The sequence below is a fragment of the Atractosteus spatula genome, chromosome 23 (genome assembly GCF_055471065.1).
Source record: "Atractosteus spatula isolate fAtrSpa1 chromosome 23, fAtrSpa1.hap1, whole genome shotgun sequence".
Classification (NCBI taxonomy): Eukaryota; Metazoa; Chordata; class Actinopteri; order Semionotiformes; family Lepisosteidae; genus Atractosteus; species Atractosteus spatula.
The window spans coordinates 1,422,492-1,450,273 of record NC_142728.1 but is presented as its reverse complement, the minus strand read 5'-3'; the positions used below and the strand labels follow the sequence as shown (position 1 = coordinate 1,450,273).

General features: G+C 44.6%; 2 protein-coding genes across 2 annotated transcripts in view; one reads left to right on the top strand and one right to left on the bottom strand.

Moving 5' to 3' along the window:
• Window positions 1-17,827, bottom strand: part of c5 (complement C5) — a 37,206-nt gene extending 19,379 nt beyond the window's left edge. The window contains exons 1-18 of the mRNA XM_088940276.1: window positions 17,718-17,827; window positions 17,118-17,310; window positions 14,385-14,547; window positions 12,714-12,784; window positions 11,971-12,062; window positions 11,295-11,377; window positions 10,366-10,456; window positions 9,578-9,683; window positions 8,657-8,789; window positions 7,475-7,590; window positions 6,886-7,083; window positions 6,049-6,252; window positions 4,337-4,546; window positions 4,046-4,195; window positions 2,882-3,011; window positions 2,244-2,312; window positions 1,292-1,489; window positions 441-531 (exon numbers count right to left, since the gene is read on the bottom strand). Coding sequence (XP_088796402.1) covers window positions 441-531; window positions 1,292-1,489; window positions 2,244-2,312; window positions 2,882-3,011; window positions 4,046-4,195; window positions 4,337-4,546; window positions 6,049-6,252; window positions 6,886-7,083; window positions 7,475-7,590; window positions 8,657-8,789; window positions 9,578-9,683; window positions 10,366-10,456; window positions 11,295-11,377; window positions 11,971-12,062; window positions 12,714-12,784; window positions 14,385-14,547; window positions 17,118-17,310; window positions 17,718-17,827 — 2,408 coding nt within the window. The remainder of the gene's footprint in view (window positions 1-440; window positions 532-1,291; window positions 1,490-2,243; window positions 2,313-2,881; window positions 3,012-4,045; window positions 4,196-4,336; window positions 4,547-6,048; window positions 6,253-6,885; window positions 7,084-7,474; window positions 7,591-8,656; window positions 8,790-9,577; window positions 9,684-10,365; window positions 10,457-11,294; window positions 11,378-11,970; window positions 12,063-12,713; window positions 12,785-14,384; window positions 14,548-17,117; window positions 17,311-17,717) is intronic.
• Window positions 17,828-19,648: 1,821 nt separating this feature from the next.
• Window positions 19,649-27,782, top strand: part of cntrl (centriolin) — a 40,980-nt gene continuing 32,846 nt past the window's right edge. Inside the window, exons 1-8 of the mRNA XM_088940275.1 lie at window positions 19,649-19,969; window positions 21,506-21,736; window positions 22,230-22,360; window positions 22,536-22,666; window positions 23,157-23,298; window positions 23,615-23,801; window positions 24,905-25,098; window positions 26,098-26,139. Coding sequence (XP_088796401.1) covers window positions 21,529-21,736; window positions 22,230-22,360; window positions 22,536-22,666; window positions 23,157-23,298; window positions 23,615-23,801; window positions 24,905-25,098; window positions 26,098-26,139 — 1,035 coding nt within the window. The 5' untranslated portion in view covers window positions 19,649-19,969; window positions 21,506-21,528. The remainder of the gene's footprint in view (window positions 19,970-21,505; window positions 21,737-22,229; window positions 22,361-22,535; window positions 22,667-23,156; window positions 23,299-23,614; window positions 23,802-24,904; window positions 25,099-26,097; window positions 26,140-27,782) is intronic.

The following is a 27,782-nucleotide window of genomic DNA, read 5'->3' as shown; positions in this document are numbered from 1 at the left end:
AATGGAAACATTCCACGCAATTACGGTGTAATAAAGCTGTAAGAAGGAATTTGTGTCGGCCTCCGCCCTGCCGTGCAGCAGTCTAGAACGCTGCCTGTTTTAGCACTGCAGCAGGCATGTCCTTCCTGCACTGGTTCATGCTGCCCTGCTCCACACGAACCCCCCTGTGCAACACAAATAGGAACTGAAGGAACTGCAGCCGCATCTTGGAATCTCCCTCTTTTCTCTTGACCCCCTTCCCGTCAATAACTTCCAAGTGTGAGTCGGTTTGGAAGATGACTGACGATGCTCCTCTGACCCAGGCTCGCACCAGCCGCTACAGCGAAGCGCGTTGCTCTGCAACATCTTCAGATTGGCTGGAAATGACTGTCGGTGTGTGTGAACCCGGGATCGGGTCTGCTCTGCTCTGTTTCGAGGGACACCGGGTGCCACATACTTACTTCTCAGGCATGGCATAGACATCCCAGAGCCAGCTTTCAGGAAAATAGCTGCGGATCTGTGGGTTGGCAGTTCCGAAAATATCATCCAGCTCTGAAATCAAAGATCGCAAAGTGAGGGGGCTGACTGCCGGGACTGATGCACTTTCCACAATCCAGACTCCCCTTCATCCGTGAAGTCGCTACAGAACAACAACCTCTGTGGATGCTTTTAACCACAAAGCTCTAGTTTCCATCCACAAACCGTACCTTGCTAACAGGAGAAAATTTTCACCGCACCTGTTTGTATTTGTAATTGTATCTCTAAAAATTCAGTATTACACTTTAGCAGTAGGGTGAAGCTGCATCATTAATTCATGTCTTTGCCCTTGCAGCGGCTCTCTGGCCCCTCCTCCAGCCAAGCCGGGGCGGTTTCGGACAGCCCTGTCCTCACAGACAGGTGCTCCTTCTCCTCGGCCAGGTGAGTTACCGCAAGCGAACCCGCCAGGCGAATCGCGCCTCTCCTCCGCCTTGTACTGACGATGCTTTCCCTGCGCGTTCAGAAATCAGCTCCAGCTTATTTTCAGCCTTAGAAGAAGCTCGACACCCGGTCTTCACAATGCGCCCCCACCGTTAACTGTCACAGTATTTGTGCGGCTGTGCACCGAGTCCGTCTCTCTCTTTGCTCTGCTCGGCGTGGCACCTGTCTGTACACGAACTGCAGTTTTTCAGACTGCCCCCCCCAGAAAGACTGCTTCACTTCCCGTCTGCCGGATCAGAAATGCGTTAATCCAGAACGACCCCCGGTACCGCACCGGAACCCAGACTTCTGCGGGCCACGCTGGCGCTTCGGAGCGCACGGCCGGGCGGCTCACCCATGCGCGCCAGCGTGTAGACGCGGATGGACTCGGAGCGCAGTTGGTTGGCCAGCACGCAGCAGTCGGTGAAGGCTCTCTTGCACTGCATGGGGGCGTTGATGCGCTGGGCGCGGCTGGCGCAGGTCTCCGTGAGGGGGTAGCTGGCCGCGCCGTCCTTACAGCACTTCCGAACCCTCAGGTCCCGGAATGTGTTGGCTGTGGGGGAGAGGTTCGGTTCCGCGTTATCTGCAGCGGACTGTGAAAATCCCGTTCGGGGTTGTGGTCCCCCTGAACTTCTAGTTTCACCTCTGTGACGGTATATTATTTTCGTAGGTATACACGCGAACTGCATGTCGCCGTGTGTAGTTATGCAAAGTGTACTGTATCTTTTAGTTTTAACTAGGTTACCCCACTGGCTAAAGAGTTTTGCAAAGACTTGCAAAGTCTCCAGTTTTACAACTTTGTGGGCATCTGAACATAGACACTGTGTTAAATTTAAAAAAATAAAAAATAAAAACAGTTCACAAGACTTCAACAGCTAACATCAGTAAATACAGGTTGAAATGTAAAATCGGAGATGTATGTGCAGCTGTAACATATACGGAATATTAAAGAATAAAATAAATACAGTGTTGCTGCAAACTGGTCATTCAAGGATAGAGAGGTCTAATGTGTGAAATCCAAATAAATATTAAACTGGTTAACTGGTTTAGCTAAATAAACCAGACCTCTACAGATGAATAATAGGTGAGAATTTAGTTTGCAGCAAAGCCGACTGCTTTGAGACTTTAAAGGGCTTTTTAAAACCAATATATAGTGTTTTTTTTTTAAATACAAGTACATCTTGCTGAACTAATTTTGACACCTGGACCAAAACCAAGAAATGGTCATGTTCTGTCACCCTAGTTTGTCACATACTTGGCTCTTGACTGTCTTAGTTGTGTTTTGAGGGGACGAGACGTCCACTCACCTTTCTTCTCAATTTCAGTCACTAGGTCCACAGACCGCTTTGGCCTGAGTATGTCCGAGCAGGTTTCATCTGGAAGAAAGACACCGCATCAGGTGGACAATGAGCACTGTTAGGTCAGGAAACACCCCTCCAGTTCATCTACGGCATGTATTTTCCCCTGGAGTGAGGCACTTGAAGACGATCAGCCTCAGAAAGACTGTTTCACTTCCCGTCTGCTGGATCAGAAATGCGTTAATGTGCCTTAGTTTAGGAAACACGAAACCTCCCCTCTCCCAGCTCCTCTGAGAAATTCTACAGTCTGTCTCCCATTTAGCTCCTCCTCTGCTGAGCTCCTGTTGGATGGCTGACTCTCTGTACAGACTCTACTTTGCACAGGAAGACCTACTCCGTCCTCCTCCTGCGCCCTTCGTAGTCTGCGACAGTATCGTCCCACCCTCTGCTCTACAAGCTGTGGCCCAGGCGAAGAGCTCGAGAAGCGGACAGACGGAGAGATCATGGGCAGTCAGCCGGGGATCTCCCATCATGGCAGTCTCGAATCTTGAAGTTGGTGGCGTGCCGTTCAGACTGCGATGGGAGTGGAAATGATTTCCCGTCCCAGAGTCGGGATAGGGGTTGGCTGTTCGGAGGCCGGGCGCTACCTGCAGTGCTGGCAGCTTTGACGTTGGCGTTGGTCATGAAGGTGAGGCCCACGAGGCGGAAGACATCGGCATTGTTCTTGCCTCCTCCACCTCCACAGCCCAGGTCATGCTGCTCGATGTGGCGTATCACCTGGGACAGAGAGTAGAATGCCACCACTGTGCGGGAGCTGGCAGTGACCTCAGGACAGCATGAGGCGCCACAAACAGCTCTAGCACTTCAGCGATCCCACTGAACTATGATAATATTAGAAAGTACAAAAGGGGAGGATTCCGAAAGGTCTTAGGCTATTTACAAAAGTTCAATAACATAAAGGTCAAAGTGTTCTTTTAATTTAATAATAGACATTCCCATGTTGGTAAAGCATGTTTGTACTTTGAAGTATAAACACTTGCTTTTATATAGGCTAGCTTGACTTTACTCAAAGAGACCGTTAGAAGTCATAAGTGTTTCCTCTCTGGTAGGGTTGTGATTGGACAAAAAGCTAATTGATATTCATACTCTTACTGCAACTGCTGCTCTCAACTTCCAGCCTAACCTGGAAAGCTTCCTGTAGCAAGACGGTATAGGGACAGGAGCAGCTGAGAACAGTGGGCAGCAGGGAAGAATAAACAGGACACGAAAAAAGCACCTGCCACGTCATCCACCATTTCTGATCTCAAAATAAATTCAAAATCACATAACTTCAAGAAGGAAGACACCAACATCTTCTCAACATAAACCCAGATCTTGGGACTCATTCCACTTGTGCGGCCTTAAAGTGCAGTCCCAGGATGAACTGGCAGGGAGCTTTGCATACCTTAGGTCTACATTCTAGAGAAAACTGACACATCAGCCTTCTAAGGGTGTGTATGAGCTTTGTAGGAACATTGACAATAAGAGCACAATTGTTTTCTATAAATCTACAGAAAACAAGTTTCCCCCACAAACTACAGACTGAGTCAGATATTCCAGTTAGGTGGAATACTTTCCCAGTTATTCCTACTGCTCCCATCTTGCGTTTACTTACAAATAAACGTGTTATTCCATAGTGAATTTAACAGTTCTTGAGTGCTAAGTGCAACACTGGATTGCGGTGCTGTGCCACACTGGGGCTGGAAAGCTGGGCCGTGCAGCGGTCCGAGACAGCGATGAATGGGGTGGAGGACACAAGTGTCAGGGCTCACCTTGGCCAGGGGGTCTTTGGGGTTGCTCCGGAGTTCATACAGGGCAGTGTCAACGGCTGAGAGTGCTACAGAGGACCCCTCATCTGCTTCGATCTTCAGGGCCACCTTCTCCTTGGGCTTGTACACCCCAGGAGGGACGGAGAGCTTGGCCTGCACAAAGACAAAACCCAGCTGTTACAGCAAAGCACCGCCCCAAGGGAACCCCCCCCGTCAAAACACAATCTGCTTGGTTTTTATTCTCAGGCTGGAAACCGGCGGCGTGCATTCAGCTAGCGGTGGCATCGTCTGTACCTGTAGGCCGTTGACACATTTGTCTTGGACGTCCATCCAGACAGAATCGGCCACAAGTTCCGCCTCCCCCTCTCCGGTCACAATGTAATAGACCAGGAGGCGGGATGAGGGCACCATGTCAGAGGTCACCTGGAAGTTGATGTTCTGGTAGTTCGCCTGGCCGACACGGGGCATCGAATTGAACTTCACGATCTTCCCCTTGGAGATGACCTGAGGGTGAGGACAACAAGAAAGAAGGAGAAGACACGGGATTGTCTTACTTTTCTCATCATAAGCACAGTTTAATTCGAGGAGATGAAGCCAGCACTTAAAAGATCCATGGCGCTCCTGTGTGGTGCAGGTTTGGTTACAGACCCACTTGGCCGAGGGAGAAATGCCTGACTGTGACCCTGAGGGAACTGTGAGGCCAGGGAACTGGAAGGGAGGTACTGGACAAACCACCCACCATTCCCATCCTGAGTCACCATCCACAGCTCTTTCTTTAACAGCAGACTATCTGAGTCTGTTTGCATTGGCTGTAAAGCCTGCTAGCTCTTAAAATTATGACACCCCCCCCCCAAGTAGGTTAGACTACTACTGATAGAGGCTGTCTCTGGTTAAGGTTAACAAATGTATTAAATATTGGGTTTCTGATTAAGGTTAAGACCACGGGAGAGAAGAGATAGGACTGGTCTCTCAAGGAAAGGGGGTGGTTTGGGTTATAGAGACTTCCTGACTATGGAAGAGAGACTTCACTCATGTGGCATTCAGGAGCTGTGAGGATTCCCTTGAGCTGAAGTCCCCTGGATTTGGCAGTTTGGCAGCCCTGTGGTCCATACGTCCTCAGGTTACATTGAGGCACTCCTGGTGATCAGAAGGAAGCCCTGGTGCAGTGGGGCACTGAGAGTTTTTCCCAGGATGGAAACAAGGTTAACCCAGAGGGGATTATTCAGAGAGGAAACAGTACTGGTTATAAGATTATGGTTATACAGAGAGAACAGACTTGTGATTACGAGTTTACAGGTTCTGGTTATGGTAAGGGATCAGAACACAGCTTCTCCCAGGACCCAGTGAGCCTCAGGGAGATGGGGAGTCCACTCCTGGAGCTAGGGAGCTTCTATGTATTGGTTAGGAGACTTTGGGTTACTGTCTCCCAGAGAACCAGAGCTCGAACAGTAACAGAAAAATCCAGCCAGACTTTATAAGGGACTTAGTGCTTTAAAGGAGATTACATGCACATACAGCCTGGCCATACAGTAGCATCACACTGAAGCTCTACTTTAATATGTGTACAGAAGTGGGCTTAGAAATATACAATAGTATACTTCAATAAATCCGTTAATGATAACTTTTGAGGTATATGCTGCACACTTTCACAAAACACCCAAAAATTGCCTGTAAATCTCACTTAATTTTGGTGAAGAGGATTTGAAGAAGGCTGGACAGTTGAGGCTCTTTGCGTGTGTAAATAAAGTTCAAACATGCGCTGTTTTCTGTTGTTGGCTAGATTGCTGTCTACATAGATTTAAATGTATAGATGTAATATACATTTTCCGATTTGCATCATGTAGTAGCAGATGTGGTGTACATTATTTCCTGTCGTATAATAAATGAGATGGTACATTTGAGGTACAGACCATTATTTTTGTGTCAATGCTGCTTATTTCTACTGGACGGGGTCGCAGTCCACTGAAGTTGGCCGGAGCCGGGGACAGTCTGCACTGCCCAGGTACCTGATAGCTGTAGTACTTGATGTTGCTCAGGTGCAGCTGGCTGAAGTAGATGTTGATGCTGACGTAGTCTCCAGAGTGCAGCACTCTGTGACTGGAGGCCCAGTCGATGTAGAGGTACCGCTCTTTGTCGGAGTGGTAGGCCACGGCATTGAACTGCAGCTTCGCCTGGTTTTCCCTGGGCAGGGAGTCATCGGCCGTCTCCACCTGCAACATGAAAGGATCATTCACCAGGGGCACATCCCGGACACTGTCTTTTCCACGCTGAACACTGAAGGAGACGAGACATTCTGCTCTTTCCGGCACGAGAAAGCTGCTTATCCCTGTGATGACCAGCTGGATCCTGGAAGCACAAGGTGCAAGGTGGATCTGAGAGCCCAAGTCTGCTCTGCCCCTGGGTGGGGTGCCAGTGCGTTGTAGGGGCCACAGAGAAAGGGACAATTAATTGCAGTGAAACCTGGAACTAGAAATGCTGGCAAATTACTTAACCTAATAGACCTAGAGTGCCTGGCAAAACCCCATGTAAGTACAGGGAGACCATACAGACTCCACACAGACAGGCACCCAAAGCTGCAATGGAACTCATTTCCCTGAACTATAAGGGCAGCACCACTAAGTTTGTCGGTAAATCCCTTTCCAATTCCTTGATAGCGAGGTGCTCCCCATTCCTTCATTCCTAAAATGAAACGTGAGACTTCTATCCTGATAGGTGGGCCAAATAATCGATAAGCTACATTACTAACGAACTGCAAGCTCGTTCTGTCGTTAACGGCGCTCGGCGGCCTGTAACGGGCTCAACGGTCGCGCCCCTATCCGGAAGCTCTGGCAGCAGCTCCTCACCGTGAACGATGCGGACGTGGCCTTCGGGGGGATGTTGTGGGTGATGAGGACGGTGCCGTCGGAGCCGCTGACGAGGTAGTCCTGGCCGACCATGGCCGACCGCAGCCGGGTCTCCGTGCCGTGCTGATCCAGCGCCAGCGCCTGCATCCTCACCGGCACGTTTCTCGCCGGCTGCCCCAGGGGGTCCTTCACCAGCACCTGGGGGAAATCGCGGGCGGGACCCTTCATTTCCGAAAGCATATGGGCTGTGTGCATCAGTGGAAATGTGTGGAGCACAAAGCAAGAGAAGTTCTGTTACGATTGCGCAACGCACTAGTAAGATCTTAATGAGGTTGAGTGGTGTTTTAGTACCACGTTACACTGGGATCACTCCAGAGAAGAAGCTACCAGCTACCCTTCTGGGCTCATGTCCTACTCTTACCGGCTAGAGGAACTGAACTATTGGGAATCTGAACTGGCTTCACCACTCTGCTCTGGTGTGGGGGGAGTGGACTGGTGCATCATCCAGGTGGAGGAGACTCCTTATTACCTGTAAAGCGCTTGGAGTGGAGTGTCCAGAAAAACGCTACAGTCTATACTGAGCCCTTACCCTGGTGTGGTAGGGCAGTCCTGGCTTCACAAAGGGAGGGGTGGCCACCAGGGTGAGGGAGAATGGAGACAGGACATACTTCACATTGGCCAGCTCGCCATCCTGGGAAATCCCACCTGGGACAGAGGAGAGGGTGCAGGCAATATTAGGACAATGCATGGAAGCAACTATGTGGTGCATGGAAAAGTGCTGTTTACATGGAATAACATGTATAAGAAAAAAAAATATTCTTATACTGTATTGCTTATTGGTTATTGATTGCAGCATTATTTTATTCCTGCAATTTGTAATACAAATAACTACAGTATACCTACTATACTGTGTATAGGGTAATGGCTGGCACACGTATTGGGACTCCATCTTACACTAATTTACTTGCAAGCTGCAGAGCCCTCACTGGCACAAATGAGTGTTTGACTAACCTGAAAAAACAGACCTGCAAAATAAATATAGTTTAAAGCACTATTGATAAAAACGGAGGAAATTAAAGAAAAACAGTAATTCCAATTCAATCAATATTTTACAAGTGTTACAATGGCAATTATACAGTATATATATAATTAATTATTCTTGTTCACGTATTGTGGGTTGTATGCAATTTGGAGAAGGTACGATTAGAAAAGAGGATTAGTGCAGACTCGTAGTTAAGTGTTTGGGATAATCTATTCTTGCTGCTCCTCAGATACAGTACAATCTCCTCTGTGCACCTGTCGAAGAAAACTCTTCACTCAGGTTAGGTGTGGTTTATTCATGCGCAGGGAGAGGATACAATCATACAGATCTGTGAGTAGCCTCTCACCCGAGATGGGAAACGCAATGGGTTTTATACAGCAAATCCACACAGGAAAGCTCATTCTAAATGTCCGTATTAGGAGTTGTTCTCTCTCTACAGACACTTTACCACTTTATTCTTCACAAGCAGTTTTACCTTGTATACAGACAAAAGCAAGTATATAAATAAAAGATGTGACGATTAGCTGGACATTCTGCAGTTTCTAGCATCAGCATCAAAACGTCAAATAATATGCTTGCACTTGTCCTTTCATACTGTTGCTAGGTAAAAGGCATTTTTGCAAAGCCAACTAGTCACGATCTTATACACACCCCATCCTCACATCACACAGCTTGCTGCCTGCTCCCTGCTCAGTCTATTCCCGCTCTTTGGTTTTGACAGGCGCTCACCTTTGGTCTCCTGCACTGTGGCAGAGATGTACAGGAACTTCCCGTCCATATCCTCCAGGCTCTCCGGCCCGTTTGCCAGCAGCGCCAGGATCCGACGAGAGTTGAACTCCACCTCGACTGCCCCGTTCGTCATCTACAAGAACGACCCACAGCGCGAGAGGTGAGATCGGCATCCCCACGCTCTGTGTTGTGCGATTAGCGTGTGCTTGGAAACGCATTTCTCTTCAGCAGCACTTCCGGCTTTTCTGATTTTCCGTATGCACGCTCGGGACCACTGAAAAAAGCCGCTGTTGGGTTACTAATTTGTCTGATACAATATGACTCCGAAACGGCCTATGTGGAAATAATTTCATCGTGACACGTCACAGGGCAGCACAGTGACGCAGTGGTCAGCGTTGCTGCCTCACAGTGCAGGAGACCTGGGTTCAATTGCTGGGGTGCTGTCTGTTTGCAGTGTATATGTTCTTACAGTGTCCGAGTACATTTTCTCTGGAATCTCCTGTTTCTTCCCACAGTCTAAAGACAGACAGTACTGGTAGGTTAATTGGCTTCTGGGAAAATTTGGCTCTGGCGTGAGTGTGAGCGTTTGCCCTGCGATGGACTGGTGTCCTGTCTAGAGTTTATCCTGCCCTGCTGGGATAGACTCCAGCTCCCCTGCGACCCTTTAATACATAAAGCAGATTAGAAAAGGGCTGGATTGATGTCACCCAACATGAGTACATACCCTCATGATCCCACAACTAGACCACGGCCTTGATGAACAGACCTGCATGTTGCTCCCTGTTGTCATAACAGGATCTGTCATCTACACAAGGAATGATCTATACTGCTGCTGCAAGTGGCCCACTACCACTGTCTCACTCTGCATCATCATTCCTGTCTGTACTGGTTAGTGTTCAACTTGCTTCGACTGCTTCTTACCGACACATGTCTCACAGCCTTCGGTATCATGATGAGGTCCTTTCTGTCAATGTAGCCAAACCTCAGGTACACGTCAGCCCGAGTCACCACTGCACCGTGGAAGTACCTCATGGGCGAAATGAGTGAAATGAGTGTGGGGAAAAAGCTTGGCCAGCAATGTACATACAAACAGTAACGGCAGAGCAATTGTGGCAAGGGAAATTTAACTGTACCTGAAGAACTGTATCTGAACCCTTTAAAGATTCACCATGCTTGATGTGCTAGTATTTTTGCACTTTTACCCAGGTTGTTCTGTGATTTTACCACACATTTTCTGTGGTTTCCTCCCTATTTGTTTTTTTTAATCTTTTACTGCATTGAATCATGGGGATATTATAGTGTGCTGTAGTAAATGTTCTTTAAAGGCACATCATGGTAATGGCAAGGTGTAACGTGATAAAACAAATTGTGAATGGATGCTGCATCTATTGCAGAACAAGGCCATACCACTTTTTAAGTGTGAAAACATTACCAAGGTAAACTTTCATAAGGGAAGGCTAAAACCTTCTGACAAGGTTGTGTGGAATGTAGCTTTCAGATCTCCAGTATCATCATCGAACACATTTCTATTTCTGTTTCTGATTCACTTAGTGCTGACACCCAACAGAGAAGTTTCAGGTTGACATAAAGATGAAATAGTTCATTTGTAGGTACCAGTCCCAGAATTCAGATTTATTATTAATTATTATTTATTATTATTATTATGTGCAGCATTCCAGGCGTGCATCATGTGTCAGTGATTGTCTTACTTGGCTTTCACGGTGAACTTGAACTTCTCAAAGTGCTCAAAGCTGATGTAGCTGATTGCAGGCACAATGGTGACAGAGATGCTGGGCAAAACTGTGGAGGAAAGAAGATAAAGATGTTTGACAGTGCGACTGTCCATGTCCGACACTGATTAAACAGCAAACATCAACACAGAACGGCTTCTATTACCAAGGCGCTGTTTCTATTGATAATCCATACATTTTCTAACCACATCTTCCAATTCAGGATCACGGGGTGGGGGAGCCAGAGACTATCCCAGCAGGCAGCAGGCACAAGTCAGGGTACACCTTGGATGGGACACCAGTCCATTGTAGGGCAGACACACAGACACAGCAGGGCCAGTTCTCTCAGAAGCCAGGTGACCTACCAGCATGTCTTTAGACGCTTGAGCAAACTGCAGCACCCAGAGGAAACACAAGCGAACTTTACAGGGCCAGCAGCCCAGATCTGGAACTGAACCCGGGGCCCCAGCGCTGTGAGGCAGCAGTGCTCACTATTGCACCTCTGTGCTGTCCTATTATTTTTTCAATTGTTTTTCTTAATTTGAATTTGGCAATGTTAAATCACCTCATTGTTCCACTACCCCCCTTCACCAGCACAGGGAGAATGAAGACTCATGAATGCTTGCTGTTTCAGTCCCTCATCTCATCATCTCATAAGATGTAAGGTTCTGAGGGGCCTCAGAAGACGGTCAGCACACACCTGGAGTACATCACTGAAAACTTGGGAGACACCTGACAATTCTGATGTTGTGTGACACACTGACAGGTATCCTGGCTCAGACAAGCTTGCCAGCCCTGGTGAGACTAGTCCAGTTTTGCATAATCATTGGGGAAGATCTCCGGTCATAGTCAGCTGAAGACCATTCAAGTTTAAAATGTCAGAGTTTGCACTGTTAAGATATGTATACCATATTCCTTGATCTCAAACTCAGCCATAGCAGAGGTGGTGAAATCATTAGAATAAGTGGCTTCTATCTTCCAGATTCCATACCTACAACAACCAAAAACAACAACAATGAGATTAATTGAAAAATGCAGTCTTGCTAGTATAGTGCAAGAAATGCAGCCGAGTCACAAATGCATGGGCTGCACATAAGCTAAAGCAAAGTCAACAGGAAGGAGTCCCAGGGGGCTGTTCTCTAGGATATGTCTTCTGATTGACCGTGACAAAGGTGGGACGTCCTACTGCAGATTCCTACATCAAGAACAGGCTGAAGTTGCGCTGTCCGGTCTTGATCTCATTTGTACAACTTTTATACGGGTTTCTGGTCTAAATTGGGCAAATTTCTGAGCCATAATGGATCATCCACATTGACATTTCACTAGGACTGTGTGCATACACAGAACAAGAAAGAGTTATATCCAAAAATTAGGTATTAATTCAATTGTATCTGATCTCTTGATATTAAAATGTGCAATATGTGTGAAGAGAAACAAAAACCTATGTGGTACAGAATATAATGGCAATTCCCAATTTCAGAGAACTAATGAAAACAATAAAAACATTGTCAGCCTCAGAGCCTGATATCACTGGCATAGAGATATTAGATATTAGATAATAGTCTATTAGAAGGGTGTTCTTACTTGGGATTGGAAGGGATCTTAAAATCTGGCACTGAGACCACCCCAGAGACATCTTTTACCTCCACAATATCCACCTTCACTAGTTCCGGGTCCTAAGATATCAAGCAAAGAGCATCACGGTCACCACCTTTATCACACAATTCCAGTCATGTGTCAGGGCTGCAGTGGAGCTTTTTTTCTCTTTTAAACGAGAAACTGGCCTTTGATCACAAAACACCTGGTTAATTTCTTACCTCAATCAGTGTGTTATTCAACATGTTTCTGCTTAGATTAGCTAGGAGAACCTGCACTGCACTATTTTATCCATTAATAGCTTTGAATGTTTAATTTAAGATAATAAAGTAATCAACACTAATGACTGTGTTTGAGGCACATTCTGATCTGAGAAGCTAAGCAATATTGTTCTGGTAAGTACTGGGATAGGAGACTAAGGAAAACTAGATTATCATTGTAACTTTGTATCATTGTAGGCAGACCAGTAGGTGACACTCTTTCCTCCTCTTTGTAACTAGTCTAGGTCCCAACTACCTGTAGTAATCAAACTTTAATTATATATTAACGTTAACAATATAACCATGTCACCAAAGTTGATTGGAGTTTGCACCAGTGCAGCCCACATAAGAAAGCAGTGAAAACACATATTACACTTACACATACATAGTACATATTGAAAATAATATGTACATAACTGTACATGATAAACTTTCTAGATATTTACCAAGTCAAATATGAACAGTACTAACCAAGAAAGTGAGAGTGATGGGTCTGCGTGCCAGTTTCAGCTCTTCATTGAGAGAAAATACTCGCACCTTCACTATAAAACATGAAAAACGCACAGAGAGTCAAAACATAAAGTACAAACGCAACGTGGACAATGTCTTTGCCACAAGTGCTGTTCATCAAGGAATCAAGCAGCGGCCGGGAGTTGTAAGGCGAACGCCAGTGCGGGACAAAAAAGGTGAAGCAGGAACGCCCAGGCAGCGAGGCGTGGGTAGCAGAAGGGAAACAGCCACAGCAAGCATGGTGCTGGTAAAAACCCAGTCCAGAGCTAGGGTATGAAGCAAAACGTGGTTCAAATCGGGAGGCACACAGCGAAGGCACAAAGGGAATAACGCGATCGTAACTGAGAAAAGCAGGCAAGGTTTGCAGCATGAGAAATACAGTACATAGTCCCAGAGCACAAAGGCGCAATCCAGGGACGTGGTCAGGCAAAATTAGGGCCGAGCATCCAGGGAGAAACACAAGCGAGAACTAGGGAACGAAGCTAGGGTTAAAGCAACTCTATACCAAAGACCAGAGGAGACATACAGTAAGTAGCCTGAGCCACCTGAGGAGGGTGTGGTCGTATATTGCCCACAGGTGGTACAGGTCTCCTGTCAGATCACATATCCAATGGCAACCGGTACTTACTGACAGGCGGGTAGAGGTGTGGCCAGCTGCTGTGGCAACACTAGCTTGCTCCACAGTGCTCCAGTGGGGGCTTTTACCACATTTCCTTACTTGCCTGAGTTTTGTAACAAATGTCCTAGCTCAACTGATGAGTGTTCAACTCATCAGTTAACCACAAGGTTATTATAGACATCTTGTAGCCTAAGAGGAACAAGTCCCCAACACAGACTGATCAATGTCTTGTCAATTAAATTCCAGTCCTTTATTAGAAGTAACAAAAAAAAGATTTTGGTGAAGCAAATGAAAAAGATCATGTTCCCATTTAATTGTTAGTTTTGGACATAACTAATAGAATTGAAAACACACCACTCAAAGAATATGAATAGAAAACACAAACATTGACTAGGATAGAAGATACAGTAAAGAGCAGTCAGGGTCTCTTTTGGTAATGTAGAAAAAGAGAGAGTTTGAGCCAGCTGGATTCTCATCTATAGGAAAATGAGCCCTTTACCATATAACTGAATAGAATTATTGCATGACCCTTGCATGAAAAAAGTGGCATATTACTGTATATCACTGTTGTTTTTATGTGATTATCAGGATAGATGAATCTTAATTATTGAGGTAAGGATGACCTACACTTTGTCAAAAGACATTATGAACAGTGAGCAATACATCTAGATTTTAAAGAGCAGGTAGTCCAAGTCTATTAGGAGCCTCTCATCTTTGAGCACATCTTCAGAGATAGCTATCTTTCTCCACGAGGTTTGAAAACTCAGCCCCTGTTTAATGGTGTTCAGGTTCTCTTCCTGAATTTATATTTACCACCAAACCGCTGACCACTTTGGATAACATATTTACTCAGGAACATTGAATATACCGCTATTCCCAGAATGTCTTTTCATGGTTAGTTTTATCCTGCTCTTTTAGTACCTGGGTGTATAGCTCAGTTCTCAGTCAGGGATGTATAACATTGTATAACAATCAGGGTGCTGTAACAGTTCACTGTCTCTCTGAAACCTCACCTGATTGATCTGGGGTGTAGAGGGGCTTGTCCGTCTGTATGAAAAGAAAGCCATTCTGATGAGAGACCAGTAACTTCTCTTCTCTGGTGAGGTCACTTGACCTGGCCTCCAGATACACATAGGAGCTCAGGATACCATCTTTAGGGAAATCTCTAGGTAAAAGCTAGAGAAAAGGAAGCAGATGGTGAAGGAGGAGGAGAGACACCGTTACCATGTGCAAGAACACAAAGAGGCTCCTGCCTCACCTTTTCAGTAAACATAGAGGCCATTAGTTACATAGATTTTTATCATAATTTGTACATTTTCACTTACCTGGAGAGTTTCATAAGAGCACCACCATACATTTTGCAAGGACTGAATCAAACATTAGAAACTGGTGATGAGTCAGTGTGACATAGATCAGAAAATCAATATCAAACACCTAGGAGACTGTCTTCTATGCTGAGGCATGAGAAACAAAGAGACAAGACTTTCAGTGTGAGAGCTATAGAACAGGACAGGAAAACAAAGGAGGGAGAATCTGGAGGGACGTGGGAATGAATGCTTGAGCAATGTTGTTAAGTGACATTGTCCAGACTTCCTGTGACTGTGAGTAATTAGTGTCACCTGGGTTTGTCAGATGTGAATTTGCCAGGGTATCTGCCATTGTTGGTAAGAGCAGCATCTCTCTTCCAAGGAGGCTAATTCTGCTGAGGGCACTATGGGACTCACATTGTAGAAAATGATAGCTGCCCATCCTTAAGGGTGTTTGCTCTGAGCGCAGGTTGGTTTCTATGATCCAGATGTTGTCAGCTTCAGAATGGGCTACTGTTACTAGCAGATTATGAACGGATTCTTCCAAGTGAATTGGCCAGGGGTAGTTTTGGAATTAATTTGGAAGAGCTCTTCCACTCCTCGGCCCCCCACAGCTGACCCCTGAAAGTCTGGGTCTGACATCAATGAAGGACGTGCCTCTCCTCCAATGCCATGGAGCTTGCAGCATGTCAAAGGGTGAATGGATGAATGGGCGGGCGGGACAGAGGAATGCGTCTGCCCTTATTCTCTCTGTGTGCGCACAGGGCTCGTCAAAGAGAGCTGTGTTTTAAAGACACTTGAAACAGTGATTCCAAATTAGGTGGGTGTAAAATCTGAAAATGATAAACATCGATTCTATATGTCAAATGCTAAATTTGTCATGTGTGGTGGAGCAAGCTTAGGCTCAGTTAAAGCCTCTTCCTCCTCTGCAGTAAATGGACACACCTGCCTTGACTGACTGATTAGACTCCTGCGGAATGGAATTCCGCAGGCAGAAAGGGGATCAGCTGATTGGCCCTGTGCTTAATTAGGACATTCCTCAGGTGTAGCAGCAGTCAGTATAACAGTGTTGGTGGATGCCTGACTTGTACAGAGTTCAGATAGCACAAGTTACTATATAATTGCCAATAAGTTGAGATGAGGCAAAACCTGAAATTCCATTTGACTGTATTTTATGTCTCTCTTTTAGTTTTATAAATAAACTGTTACAAGCTGCTGCTGTCTAATGAGATAAGAGCTATTGCATAAGTTACCCTGTTTGATTTAAACACTCCTGTGCTTTAACATCATCAGCAGCCAGCCAGCAGTCCTATGTCCTGTTGAGGTTTGAGAAGTTGGAATGAGATGAGGATGAATTGCAAGGGTTTTATTAGGTATGAGATTTAGTAAAGGAAGATGGATCCAGAGAGAATTAAGTAGCCTTTCTAGTGTTTATTGTGTTCCTGGATTAGTTTGAATTCTCTGTAGTCTTTAGAGTACAGCAGATTAGTAGAGTTGATGATTGGAAAGTGGGAACCGAGGGTAAGTGTGCTGGTACGTCTCGGAAGATGTATCTTCCAGTGTAGGGAAGACTCTCTGTTGAACGGTGAGTGTGCTAGGAGGTCCCAGGGTAGAAATGGGACTGGTTTCTTCTTGGGAAAGGGAAGACTGACCGTGCATGGGAGAGCCAGGTTCAGTGTGCAGGGGTTCCAGGGAATGAGAGGAAAGTTGTCTTTATAAGGAAGACAAGAAATGGGAGAATTTGGGAGACTGTCAGGAATCCGTCTGTTCCAGCTTTCTCAGTGGAATAGAGGATTGGAGAGTTTCTCCACGTGAGAACAGGAACTGGAGATTTCCTGGGGATTAATATCTCTGTGAAGGACTTTTTTTTTTTTTTTGGGTGGGGGTGGGGGGAGGACTGAGTAGGGTTCTCTGAAAGAGGATCACCGGCACATCTTGGGAGCCCAGAGGGGTTCAGCAAACCAGCAGTGACAGATCCCTGAAATGTGCACTAGGAAAGTGGGTGATGTGCTGGCTCAGGGTTACACTCTGTGGCTCGGAAGTTGGCATTAATCACTTCACAAAATGCTGGATAACTAACGGTGCACATTTTGAATGCATCTGCTCCTCTAGTCCGCTGGTGCAGGTCCAAGGGTTGTAGAGATAAACCTTATTTCGGTTTGGGGGGAGGGGAGAAAGCAAGTGGCAGTTCCCCGATCTCGAAAAAACAGGAATATGGGAGAGAGAAGGAGAAACTGTTGGTATGGGAGACTGAATGAGAGGAAGGCAGAAGGGAAAACAGCGGGAGGGAAAGGAAACAATGGACACAGTGAGGAAACACATTTTGAGAAATATTGAAGGAATGAAGGAGATTGGTCAGACATACAGTGCATTTTACTCATATGAGTGGATTGCATATTAAAATACTAGCGTGGTGGTGGGTGGTCGCACTGTGCCTACCTTCAGATGCACAGAATCCTGGTACCGATTGTTTGCAGTAAGTGTTACGGTGCCTGTGGCGAAGAGCTTTTTCTTGTCTGGGTACGACTTGAGAGACACGGTGAATGTGTAGTCCCCGTCGTATCCGAATAACTGCACCACCACTTTCTCCAAGGCATCAACGCGCAGGACTTTTGGAGCTGTAATGAGGAACCTGAGGAACAAGCGCAATATGGTTGTTTTTCTTTCCTTTCTACCCATATGTGTGAATGCTCGGTCTTCCTCTGAGCACTCGGGGAAAAATGAAGCACTCTACCACTGTTTTTCTGGCGTAGCAAACCTTGATCAAGAGGTAGTTTTAAACTTCAGAAGGGGGTCAGAAGACTTCAAAACGGAGGTGATAAGCAACAACGAGCAGAAGATGTATATTAATGAAAGTCAATATAGCAGCTGTAAATGAGAACCAATAAAGAGAGTCATGAAAATACCACCCCGAAAACATTACATTAGCTTGTACATTTCAAAATGAAAACAGTATGGAGTTATCCATTTACTAGAAAGTGCCCCTAGATGCACTGCAGAGGATTAAACAAACAGAAAGAAGAGCAACACATTACTCACGTCCTGTCTTGAGCATTTGTCCATCCAAGATAGCAGAAAAGACAGAAAATGAGGAGTTTCATGCTGAGCTGATCTAGACTCCCAGCATTAGAGGTACCGCGGAGAGCCATACACGCTGGAATGTATCAGTTCAGTGCAGTCCAACAAGCTGGTTGCCCCTGCTGTTTGGTTATAGTTAATTATTATCTGTTGTGAGCCTCCCCCAGATTCTGTTCCCTTGGCCACTCTGTTGAAAAGCAAATCATGGTTTGTCAATTTCAGGTGAGCAGACAGAAATGACCCTTCTATGAGTTATTTAATGTCTGTTACTAAATCTGTTCGGATAACTGAAGGTAGAATAAAGAATGAAATATGCAATGTCACGATACTATAATTGGTTATCATTCAATAGACACCCGTTTATACGGCAGCAACCTAAGCTTAAAAGAGAATGAGAAGTAATTAAATGATTCTGTCTAAAACTAGAATACCGGAACTTTTAAGCCTGAAGAAATAATGGATAACGGATGTTTCTTAAGGAATGGATATTTTACCTGCTAAAAAGCCACAACGCTAATAGAAACATACAGAAAGGAATTTAGTGTTAAGCAGAGGAATAATAATCAATAAGTAAATACAGAAGTAGACATTATGCCAGCTGTGACCCTGGGTATGTTGATATACAGTAGTTGATTTTGAAATGATGACGAGAATGGAGTTCTCTTGCACCAGCCCACACAGAGAATGTGTTTCAGCAAAGTGTTTTAGCAAGGTTTCAGAAAACCCCAGGGCTAGAACTACCAAGGATAGGGATAGGGTTGTTTAGCGATTAAGGCAATTAGCAGCACACTCCACAGATTTGAACAACTTTATTGAGTTGAGGAGGTAGGGAAGGGGAGGCCTTCTTATCATCCAGTCTGTGGCTGTATCAAGATAAGAGATAGCCTGCTTTGTGAATCTGAGCAAGCTCTTAAGCAGTGAGCCAATTTGTCGAATTTTCTACATTTTTCATACACATTTTGAATTGCTTTGCTAACTCCAATTATTGTGGCTCTCTGTCCCTTTTTCTTACCTTCACTAGTGTGCTGTAATTTTACATTGTGGCTACAATGAGATCAGTTGTAAGTTAAAAAACACGAAGGGAATGTGGTTTTAGGAGCTGGCACTTTCCTAACACTAAAATTATGTCCTATAGCTAGCAACATTTTTCGTTGTTTTTTTTTACCTTAGTGTTAACAGTTGGACTCCTAGGATCATTTAAATCGACTGCAACATTATTGGGACATTTGAAAAAGCATGAATAAAATAACAAAGTCCACTTACAGCTTATGTCTGTTTATTTACTGTCATTCATCTCTATATAAAGGTTAAATTATCGTAACCAGGTTCCTTGGAAATTGGAAAACCAACAGAAATCCAACTAGTAGTGGGTGTATTGATTGAGCAAGTCAAATAGCACTCTACCACTCAACAGTAGTAAACGACTTAATGATTATACTGGCACGTTATTATATACACAAAGTAAAATGGTCTGGGGAGAGTCCTGTGTTTGAACATTTTAAAACAGATGCAACGGCGTATTTGCAGACATCCGAACAGTCAACATGAAAGCTGTGCGCGGACCTTGTGTTTATTCACTCTGTTTAAACATTTTTTCATCATGTGTATTTGTATTTGTATTTGTATTGTGATATGTACCCCTGTCGGCGTTATTGGTGTGTTACACGGACTCTTGTTTGTATCGTATTTTCTTTTGTTGGTCAAATAAAAAGTAAAAAAAACAAACAAACGAACGTCTTGTTGTATTTTACCATAGATACCGTATGCAGAGTCTGATTCTAACAGTTTTGGAGCCTATACAAAGGGGTTGTATGTCATCACACAGACCCGGAGCGCTAACCCGCCCTCTGGAGGCGGGAGGTGTGGGGTAGGCCCGGAGGCCTCAGCGGTGTAGTACAGGGGAGGGGGGCCGGGCGGATTTCAAGATGGCCGCGCACTGGACTGTCATTTAGCTTCCCGTTTCTGTACCGAGCCACGGTATACGGAAGAAAGTGTTTTTTTCCCCTCTCTCTCTCTCCAGCTAAGACGTGAATCTAGCAGCTGGGCCTGTCGAATGCGCCCCCCTCACTGGAGACGCTTTCTTTTAATCTCTCCTTCCTGGGGTTTAACTGCCTTTTTGTGGGGGGACTGGGAAATGGGGTTGCTATGGGAACTCTAATAATCAAATTCCCTTACACGGAGAAGCTTGCCGCCGTTGGTCATATACTGTAACTGTGAGTACATCGTCTCTTCTTCTTAATCTTTTAGGCATTTTAATGTTTGATCTCATAAATAGCATGCACTTTTCCGGAGGGGGAAAAACGTCAGACGTTAAACTTGTCATTTATGTCTGGTTATGTAGTGAAATGAGTTAACGAGTAATATGATGGCTTTCACTTTTTTAAAAAATAAACTTTGCACTGAATGAATGTACGTGGACTGCAGTATTCATAGGGAATTTAGTTGGTTGGCGCATCTGTAGTCTGGTGCAATACAAAACAAACAACTGGGCGCTAAATGATTTTATTTAATTGATGCTTCATGTCTTAAAATACGTGTGGGCATATACAGTACGTCACTAAAGACAGGTAACTATGCAGACAGTACAACAGCTCACTGCTTGTTGGAAAACACAAAGAGAAACAGAAAGACAGGAGCAATAAGTTTCCCGACGGTTCGTAGGAAGACCTGCAAGCTGTGTGCGGTTTCTTCTTACTATAAAACATCTAAAACGTTTAATTGGCAAGAAGAAATTTGTGTTTTGGTGGAAATTAATCAGTCTTTTACTTGATTACCATTACGTTTTGAAAGCTTAGAATTATTCAGTGCTCCTGAAATGACAAACAGTGCTAATAGGTCTGCAGACTCACTGGTCAGGTCTGCTCGCCTGCAAACTGCGTCTTGCACTCATACTGTACATTGTCAGTTTGTCTTACTGCAATCTGCAGTACAAATGCAGGTTGCTTGATTTTTACCTTCAGTTTCCTGCTGGCTATGTTTAGCTATTTCAGGCAGATAAGCATTTCATATTAAAGTTAAGAATAAAACAAGCTTAAGTACTAAATGGTGTTGTGTAAAGTGACAATTAGGAATATTTAGTTAATTGTTCTATTATTAGTAGTTAAGTCACATTTTGTTTCTGTGCACCACTTAATGTGGCTGTAGTGTACGCATTTCGAACTAGAGATCTTTATGAGATTTTCTTTTTACAACTATAACAGTTCTTCAACTTAAATAAGAAGATAGGTTAAGATCACTTTATTGGCCATACACAATTTCTTGCATTAGGAATTTTTCTTATCGCAGACCCCAGCTTGCTCTCCATGAGACACACAGACAGGGAGAGAAGCTGGGGGTCAGAGCGCAGGGTCTGCCATTTATACGGCGCCCCTGGAGCAGTTGGGGTTAAGGGCCTTGCTCAGGGGCCCAACGGAGTAGGATTCCTCTGCCGGCCGCGGGATATGAACCGGCAACCTTCCAGCCACAGGTTAATTGGATTCTGGCAAAGTAGCCCTGGTGTGAACGTGCCTGTGCCTGTGTTTGTGTTTGTGTCTGTCTGTTTTGGGATGGACTGGTGTCCCTTCCAGAGTGTTCCCTGTCTGGTGCCCGTTGCTTGCAGGGACAAACTTCAGCTCCCCTGCGACTCTGATTTGGGAGGAATAGTTAGAAAATGGATAGATGAATGCTAATTAAAGTCTTAAGAGCTGTTAGCTCTGGGTCATCGTTCAGCTCATAGCTCGGCGTGTTGGTGTGTTTTATGGGACGGGCAGGACTTGCCGTGTGGACCCGCAGTATGAAGCAGGGAGGGATACGGCGGACCGCAGCTATCCAGGGAGGGCTGTCCTCTTCGCACATGCTTGGCCCTGGCTCACCGCACTCCGGCCCCCGCACCCCGTCGCCCTCCCCGGCGAGCGGCCGCCCCCGGGAGAAAGGGCACCGCAGCCTCCGGCAGGACCTGTCCGAGGACAGCGATGGCGGCGGCTCAGCAGACCTGCACACTGGTAATGTCCCCCTTCGAGGAGCTTCAGTGATCGACGTCTGGGAGAAGGGCTCTGTTGCAAAGTATCGTGGCCTCCTTTTAATGCGTCTGACATTCTTTTTTCACAATTACATTTCGTTAAATTAAATGAAATAGTTTAATGAGTTCAATTAAATGGTTTTAGCCGCAACATTAGATCTTTAGCTCTATCTTTGGTTGACTGCTTTAAGGCCAAACGGAGATACATTGCGTGAATGCTTAATTTTCTCTTGCAAAAAATCCCTGAAGCAAGTGAAACAGCTATCAAATACACAGTGCCGCATATAAATAAATGAAATAATTAGTTCAGGAGCAGAAAGGCTCTTTTCTTACCTGTTGTGCAAAATTGCTCACAGTCTTCTAAATGCGGAACCACTAATGAACTGTATGTATCTTGAAATCTCGAAGTCTTGAGATCTGGCACCCAGTTGCTGTGTAAGGTGTTATTATTTGTTTGTTTTTTTTACAAAATGTAGACGAGCAGAGAAGTCCTGGGATACGCTACATCACTGAGGGCCTCATAAAGAAGTTATCCAAGCAGGACAATCTTGCCTTGGTACAGTCCCTGAACCTGTCTCTGGCAAAAAGTGGAGGCAAAAAGTTCAAGGTAAGTTGACATTTGAAATAAACATTGCATCACACATTTCATTGTGATCTGACTTGTAATCAGTAAAACCTGGTGGTGTAAACTGAAGTATGGAGCGTCTGAGAGTATAAATACAGTATTTTCTGTCTGGATATTTACACTATCATCTGTGCCCTTTTGGTTACTATGTTTTCAGTTTATTGAAAACCTGGAGAAATGTGAGAGACTGCAGGTGCTGAACCTCAGTCACAATCTGATTGAAAAGATCGAGAAGCTTGAAAAACTGCACAGGCTGCGAGAGCTCAACTTGTCTCACAACCGGATCAGGTACTCCAGATCTGACGTATGGGAAGTATATGTATGATCAAGATCAGAGACACCTTTTGTTGAACTCTTCGTTCACCGTGCTTACCTTGTTTCTGCCTTGTTTTGTTATTAAAGTGTATTATAATCCTGTAGCTAATTTGCTGTATCTTGCTCTGTAATTGGTTGTACTGTATGATTTACATCAAGGTTTATATGGTCTAAGGCATTGCACTTATCACTGTTACATTTCAACATTTCACTTTATAATATCCCTTTATTTATTTATATATATATTGCAGCAATGCTTGTAAAGCAACAACGCAACAGTTATTATTATAAAAATATTTTTTTACTAATGCAATTAACAAAAGATTTTTTAGAAAATAATTTGATTGCCACCTGCAATTCTGCATATTCATGTACAGTGCATGTAATTCAGTGAATTTGATCAGTTAGTTTTTGTAGTGTTAGTGTTGTGAAATGGCTTTCTCATTGTGGCTTCACTTGACAGTAAAATTGAAGGACTGGAACACATGGTGAGCCTCCATCATCTGAACCTGAGCAGCAACGCGATCGAACACGTGCCTGCGTGGGTGGCCAAAAAGCTGCGTTCTCTGCAGACCCTCCACCTGAGACAGAACAGTATATCCTCGGTGCGATCTGGTGATAGTGTGCTCAAGAATGAGTGTGAATTGCGTGCTTGGTAGCAAAAATGACAACGTGCAATGTTTTCAAACTGCAGGCGAAACGATCATGGTTTGAAATGGTGTTTTTTTTAAATGAAATGGTGTTTTTTTCCTATTGACACCTTAAGGTTAACTGCAGTCTTTAACAACTTGCAGGGCTATGGAAATCTGGCTGCCGTGTGTGTGACATTGCTGTTGCTGGTGCGCTACATGTGATAACAGTTTATGAACCTGCCCTCCCGCCTAAAAATGAGCGAGTGTTGTCCTCTTCTGTGTTGCCCAGCTCCATGAGATCACCAAGCTGAAGCTGCTGAAGAACCTCACTGCCCTGACAGTGGCGGAGAACCCCATCGCCAACCTCCCCCACTGCCGCCTGTTCCTCATCTTCCACCTGCGGGCTCTGGAGCAGCTGGACGGGCGGCCGGTCACTGAGCAGGAGCGCCAGCAGGCCCACCAGCGTTTCCACCTAGGTGAGCTCCCTCTCCGATAATGCTCCCCAGGAGGAATTCTCTTCTCTGCTGGTTGTAAAGATTAGCCTAGCCTCACGTTTGTAAAAGGTTGTCCCTTTTTACTGTGTCTTTTTTTTTTAAATGGTTGTTAAATGTTTGGCAAGAATGTTTAATCGGGAATTAGAACTGACATCTAAGAGAGCACAGGACTACCTGAAAATATATTTTTGTAGTATTCTATAAACTTTCTAACAAGGTGAAGACTGACGTTTATGTGTAACATAAATGAAGTTACTGAGCTGAGCCTGTTAGATAAATCGCTTACTTCTGTATTCTTTAAACGTCTGGTTAACAGCTGATGATACTAATCCTTCCATGCACTGTTGACACCTTTTGCTTTGATGCTGTTTGCTTCAGTTTCTTTGGGTAGGGTATCTATCACAATAGTAGTTCAAGCAGTCAGCTGCGTCAGCATGCGCAGGCTGCAAAGGAACAAGTAAAGGTTTATTCCCTGCCGAAAAGAGAAGAAAGGAAACACAACGTTTCGGCTGTGGAGCCTTCTTCTTCTCCAGAGGAGGGAGCCTTCTTTGACGCCAATAAGAAGGCTCCACGGCCAAAACTCGTTCCTTTGCTATCTATCACAATAGTTTTGTTTAAGTGCTAAGTTTATGTAGTTCTTGAACCCAGATACAGTATTTTGGGCTTGAGAGCTTGATGCAAATCTGATTATTTCTTCTGAGGATCTGACTATAGTTGGTTACATTAATTATTAATTAATCATTACATTAATTCTCTTTTCCACTCTTTAATACCTCTTTCAATGTGGCCTTGGAAATATTGTATGCATCTTTCTGTGACCTAGCTTTCCTTCTATATCCTTATTAGTTATGTTGCTGGCTTGTAATTGATGCTTCTTAGGTGAATAGATCATTTCAGTGGTTCTTGAAGACATTTGATGCAGTTGTAGTCAATAAGTCCTCAGTGAATTGAATTGCATGCCCTGCTCCTTCTGCGTGGTTCCTGCAAGGCCAGGCTATTCAGTAGAGCAGCGTTGCTTTAACTCCGTACCCTGTGCTTGGTGGGGCTCCGTGGCTCGAACCCTGACTCCGGCCCTGCCGTTGCAGAGGAGCTGGAGCGCCTGGAGCAGGAGCTGGAGCGCCGGCAGCAGGAGGTCACCGAGCTGAGGGAGGCTCAGGCCGCGGCCCGGGAGCAGCTGGGCCAGCAGGAGCTGCTCAGCAGGGGTCTGCAGCTGCAGAGCCGGGAGCAGAAACAGAGCCAGGCCGAGCTGGAGAGGGAGCTGCACACCAAGGATGAGCTGGTGGGGTCCTGCGCTTCTGCCCCCTCCCTCCTTACTGCACCCAGCCTGCTTCCTCCGAGCACGGAGAGCCGCTCTTTTCCAGGGGCAAACAGAACGAAGCTTGAGTGAAATGAGAAGCTTTACCTATCTGTCTCTTGACCTGTTTGGCAACAAATTTAAAAATGGAGGCTCTGGGAGGAATCCGGGAGCCAATCCTATCATTATATACTGTACGTAAGTTCTTTCTTCATCAGGTGCCGCTCACAGTTTTGAAAAACTAAGTTAGAGTCCTCACTAGAAGAGACTCCCCTCCAAATGGAGTGGTTGACTATCACATTGGGATACCGAACGGTGAAAATGATACCTAGCTGAGGCACAAATGTCCCCTTTCGAAGGTTGTGCGTGTTTTGCAGTTCCTCACCGCCCTTACTGTGGTGCCCAGCAGAGTGCTGGTTTTCACTCAAGCTGCGTTCTGTGAAGTTGGGAAAAATACCTTACTGCAACTAGATTTGGTCTGGAGATTATCCATGTCTGGTTCATTTCTGTCAAAGATCCTGCTGTACAGCTTACAGTACAGAAGTCAGGGAGAGATTCAGAGCTAAACCTTGATAACTTTTTTTTAATTCCTATAAATTTAAAGGTAGATGCTCTGTTGAAGGCTGCGCATACGTCTGATATACGGTCAAAGATTAACTGGCCTTAGTGCAGCCAACATCCAGATTATAATATATTCCTGTAAATTCCAATAAAGTACATGGTCATGTGGTTTCTGGATATAGAACTTTTGAACGTTAAAATAACAGCCACCCGTGTCTTCCTGCATTTGAATAATGTATATCCAAAATCAATGCACCGTAATGGAGTTCCTGTAACTTTTACCACACCGGAAAGTTCATTCCTGTGTTACTTTCAGTTCAGATGTTTTTTTCCAGTCATGTCTGTGTCTTCTACTAGTGCAGCAAGCCAGTGCACTCCCTTCCAGTTCTTGCCTTTACTTCTCTCCTCTCTCCTCCCCTGTAGCTGGTCTCGTGGCTACTAGTAACTCTGTACCCTCTGCTCCAGGTACTGTTGGACAGTGTGCGTGTGGGTGTGGTTTGCACGGTGCAGTTGGTGTGATGATGCCCATCAGCATGCAGTGGAATGACGTTTGGTTTGGTTTTCATTTGGTTTTAGTGAACAGTTCTTCCCTGTGTTTTGTTTTTTATAGTTTTCCTGCATCAGTTTTACTGATCTTCTTATTGGATGAATGTGTTTAGTTTAGTAATACCTGTATTAATGCCTTAGCACATATTGACCAGTGTGTATATGTGGGATTGCCTTGACACATATTGACATACATATGTGTGGCATTTTTTCACAACAGTCCATTTATAGATGCATTTTGTAATATAAATTTTGTTTTGCGTAGATTTACCGGTGAACCTCACTAGTTAAATCTGTCTGCTTTTTTAGCTGTTCTACTGGTTGCGCTATGGTTTGACCACTTTGATTAGGTCTTTTCAGTCTCCTGCTTGAATACATTTGTTGTTCTTTTTTCTTTCCTTTCGGCTTCTCGTCTCCAGTGTAAGCTTTCACTGCCTGCTCCTCTCCTGCATGCTGTTTGTCAGGTACTCTGAAACGAAACGTCAGCCTCCCTCTTTAAACCTTCTTGACGTTTCATTTCTTCTTCGTCTGCCAGCTCCCTGCTGCTTGAGCTGCCTTGTGAATTGTGCTGTTTTTCACGAATGAACATTTCAAGGGCACTCTCAGTGAACTGGAAGATAATAAGATAAATATAATCAGTGTGCTAGCATGTTTTGCAGTCTTTGTGTATTGAATTGTAGGCGTATTAATCTGAGTTTCAATGCATCAGTTAGTGGGGATGTAAGGTAAGGATTTTTCTAAAAATATGTATAGAAGAGTAAATGTCTGGCACTATAAGAATGGCATGAATTCAACTTTTGGATGAGAAATAGAAAAACATTTCAATTTATATTTAAATATTTTCTGTTTATATTTTAGATGGATATTACACAGTAAAAAGGGCTGTGAAAATATATTTATGTGTATTTGGAAAAAAAACACTAAATGTTTTATATTAAATGTTATATATTAAAGAAAATAATATTTGGAGTGCAGGTTGTACCTTATAATCACTGTAGCTGTATTCAGGCTTGTGCCATTGACCCTCTGTGACTGGGGCTCCCTACCAGGGGTGGGTGAGCTTGAGCTGGCCAGAGTTTCCTCAGCTGGCTGCTCATCAGAGACTCCTGGGATCTGACTGTGCCATCAGGGGCATGTGTGACTCCTGCCTGCAGGGCACTCTGGAGCTCACACCGTGTTAGGAGGAGAGTGCTCATTCTGCCTGTGTCATGCTGGAGTTGTAGCAGCAAGCCGAACTGATTAACATTGGCATCTCTATATTGGGAGGATATAGAAAACCTAATTAAATGGGTGATGGCCAAATATAAGAGAGTAGTATATGTATAAATAATGTACGTTTTTATTTAAATGTTTTTAGGCACAGACTACTAATGTATGTTTACATTTATGGAATTTACGTTTTGGGGGCCATTAAAATATAGCCACATAGTAGCAAAGTAAACTTTCTGCACAGGCATTAATTTAATTTATAACCAAGGTCTATGGCACTGTATTTTAGTCTTAGTGTGTTCTGGAGACAGAAGTTTGAATCTTACGCATAATGTTCTCACAGTTATTAAATA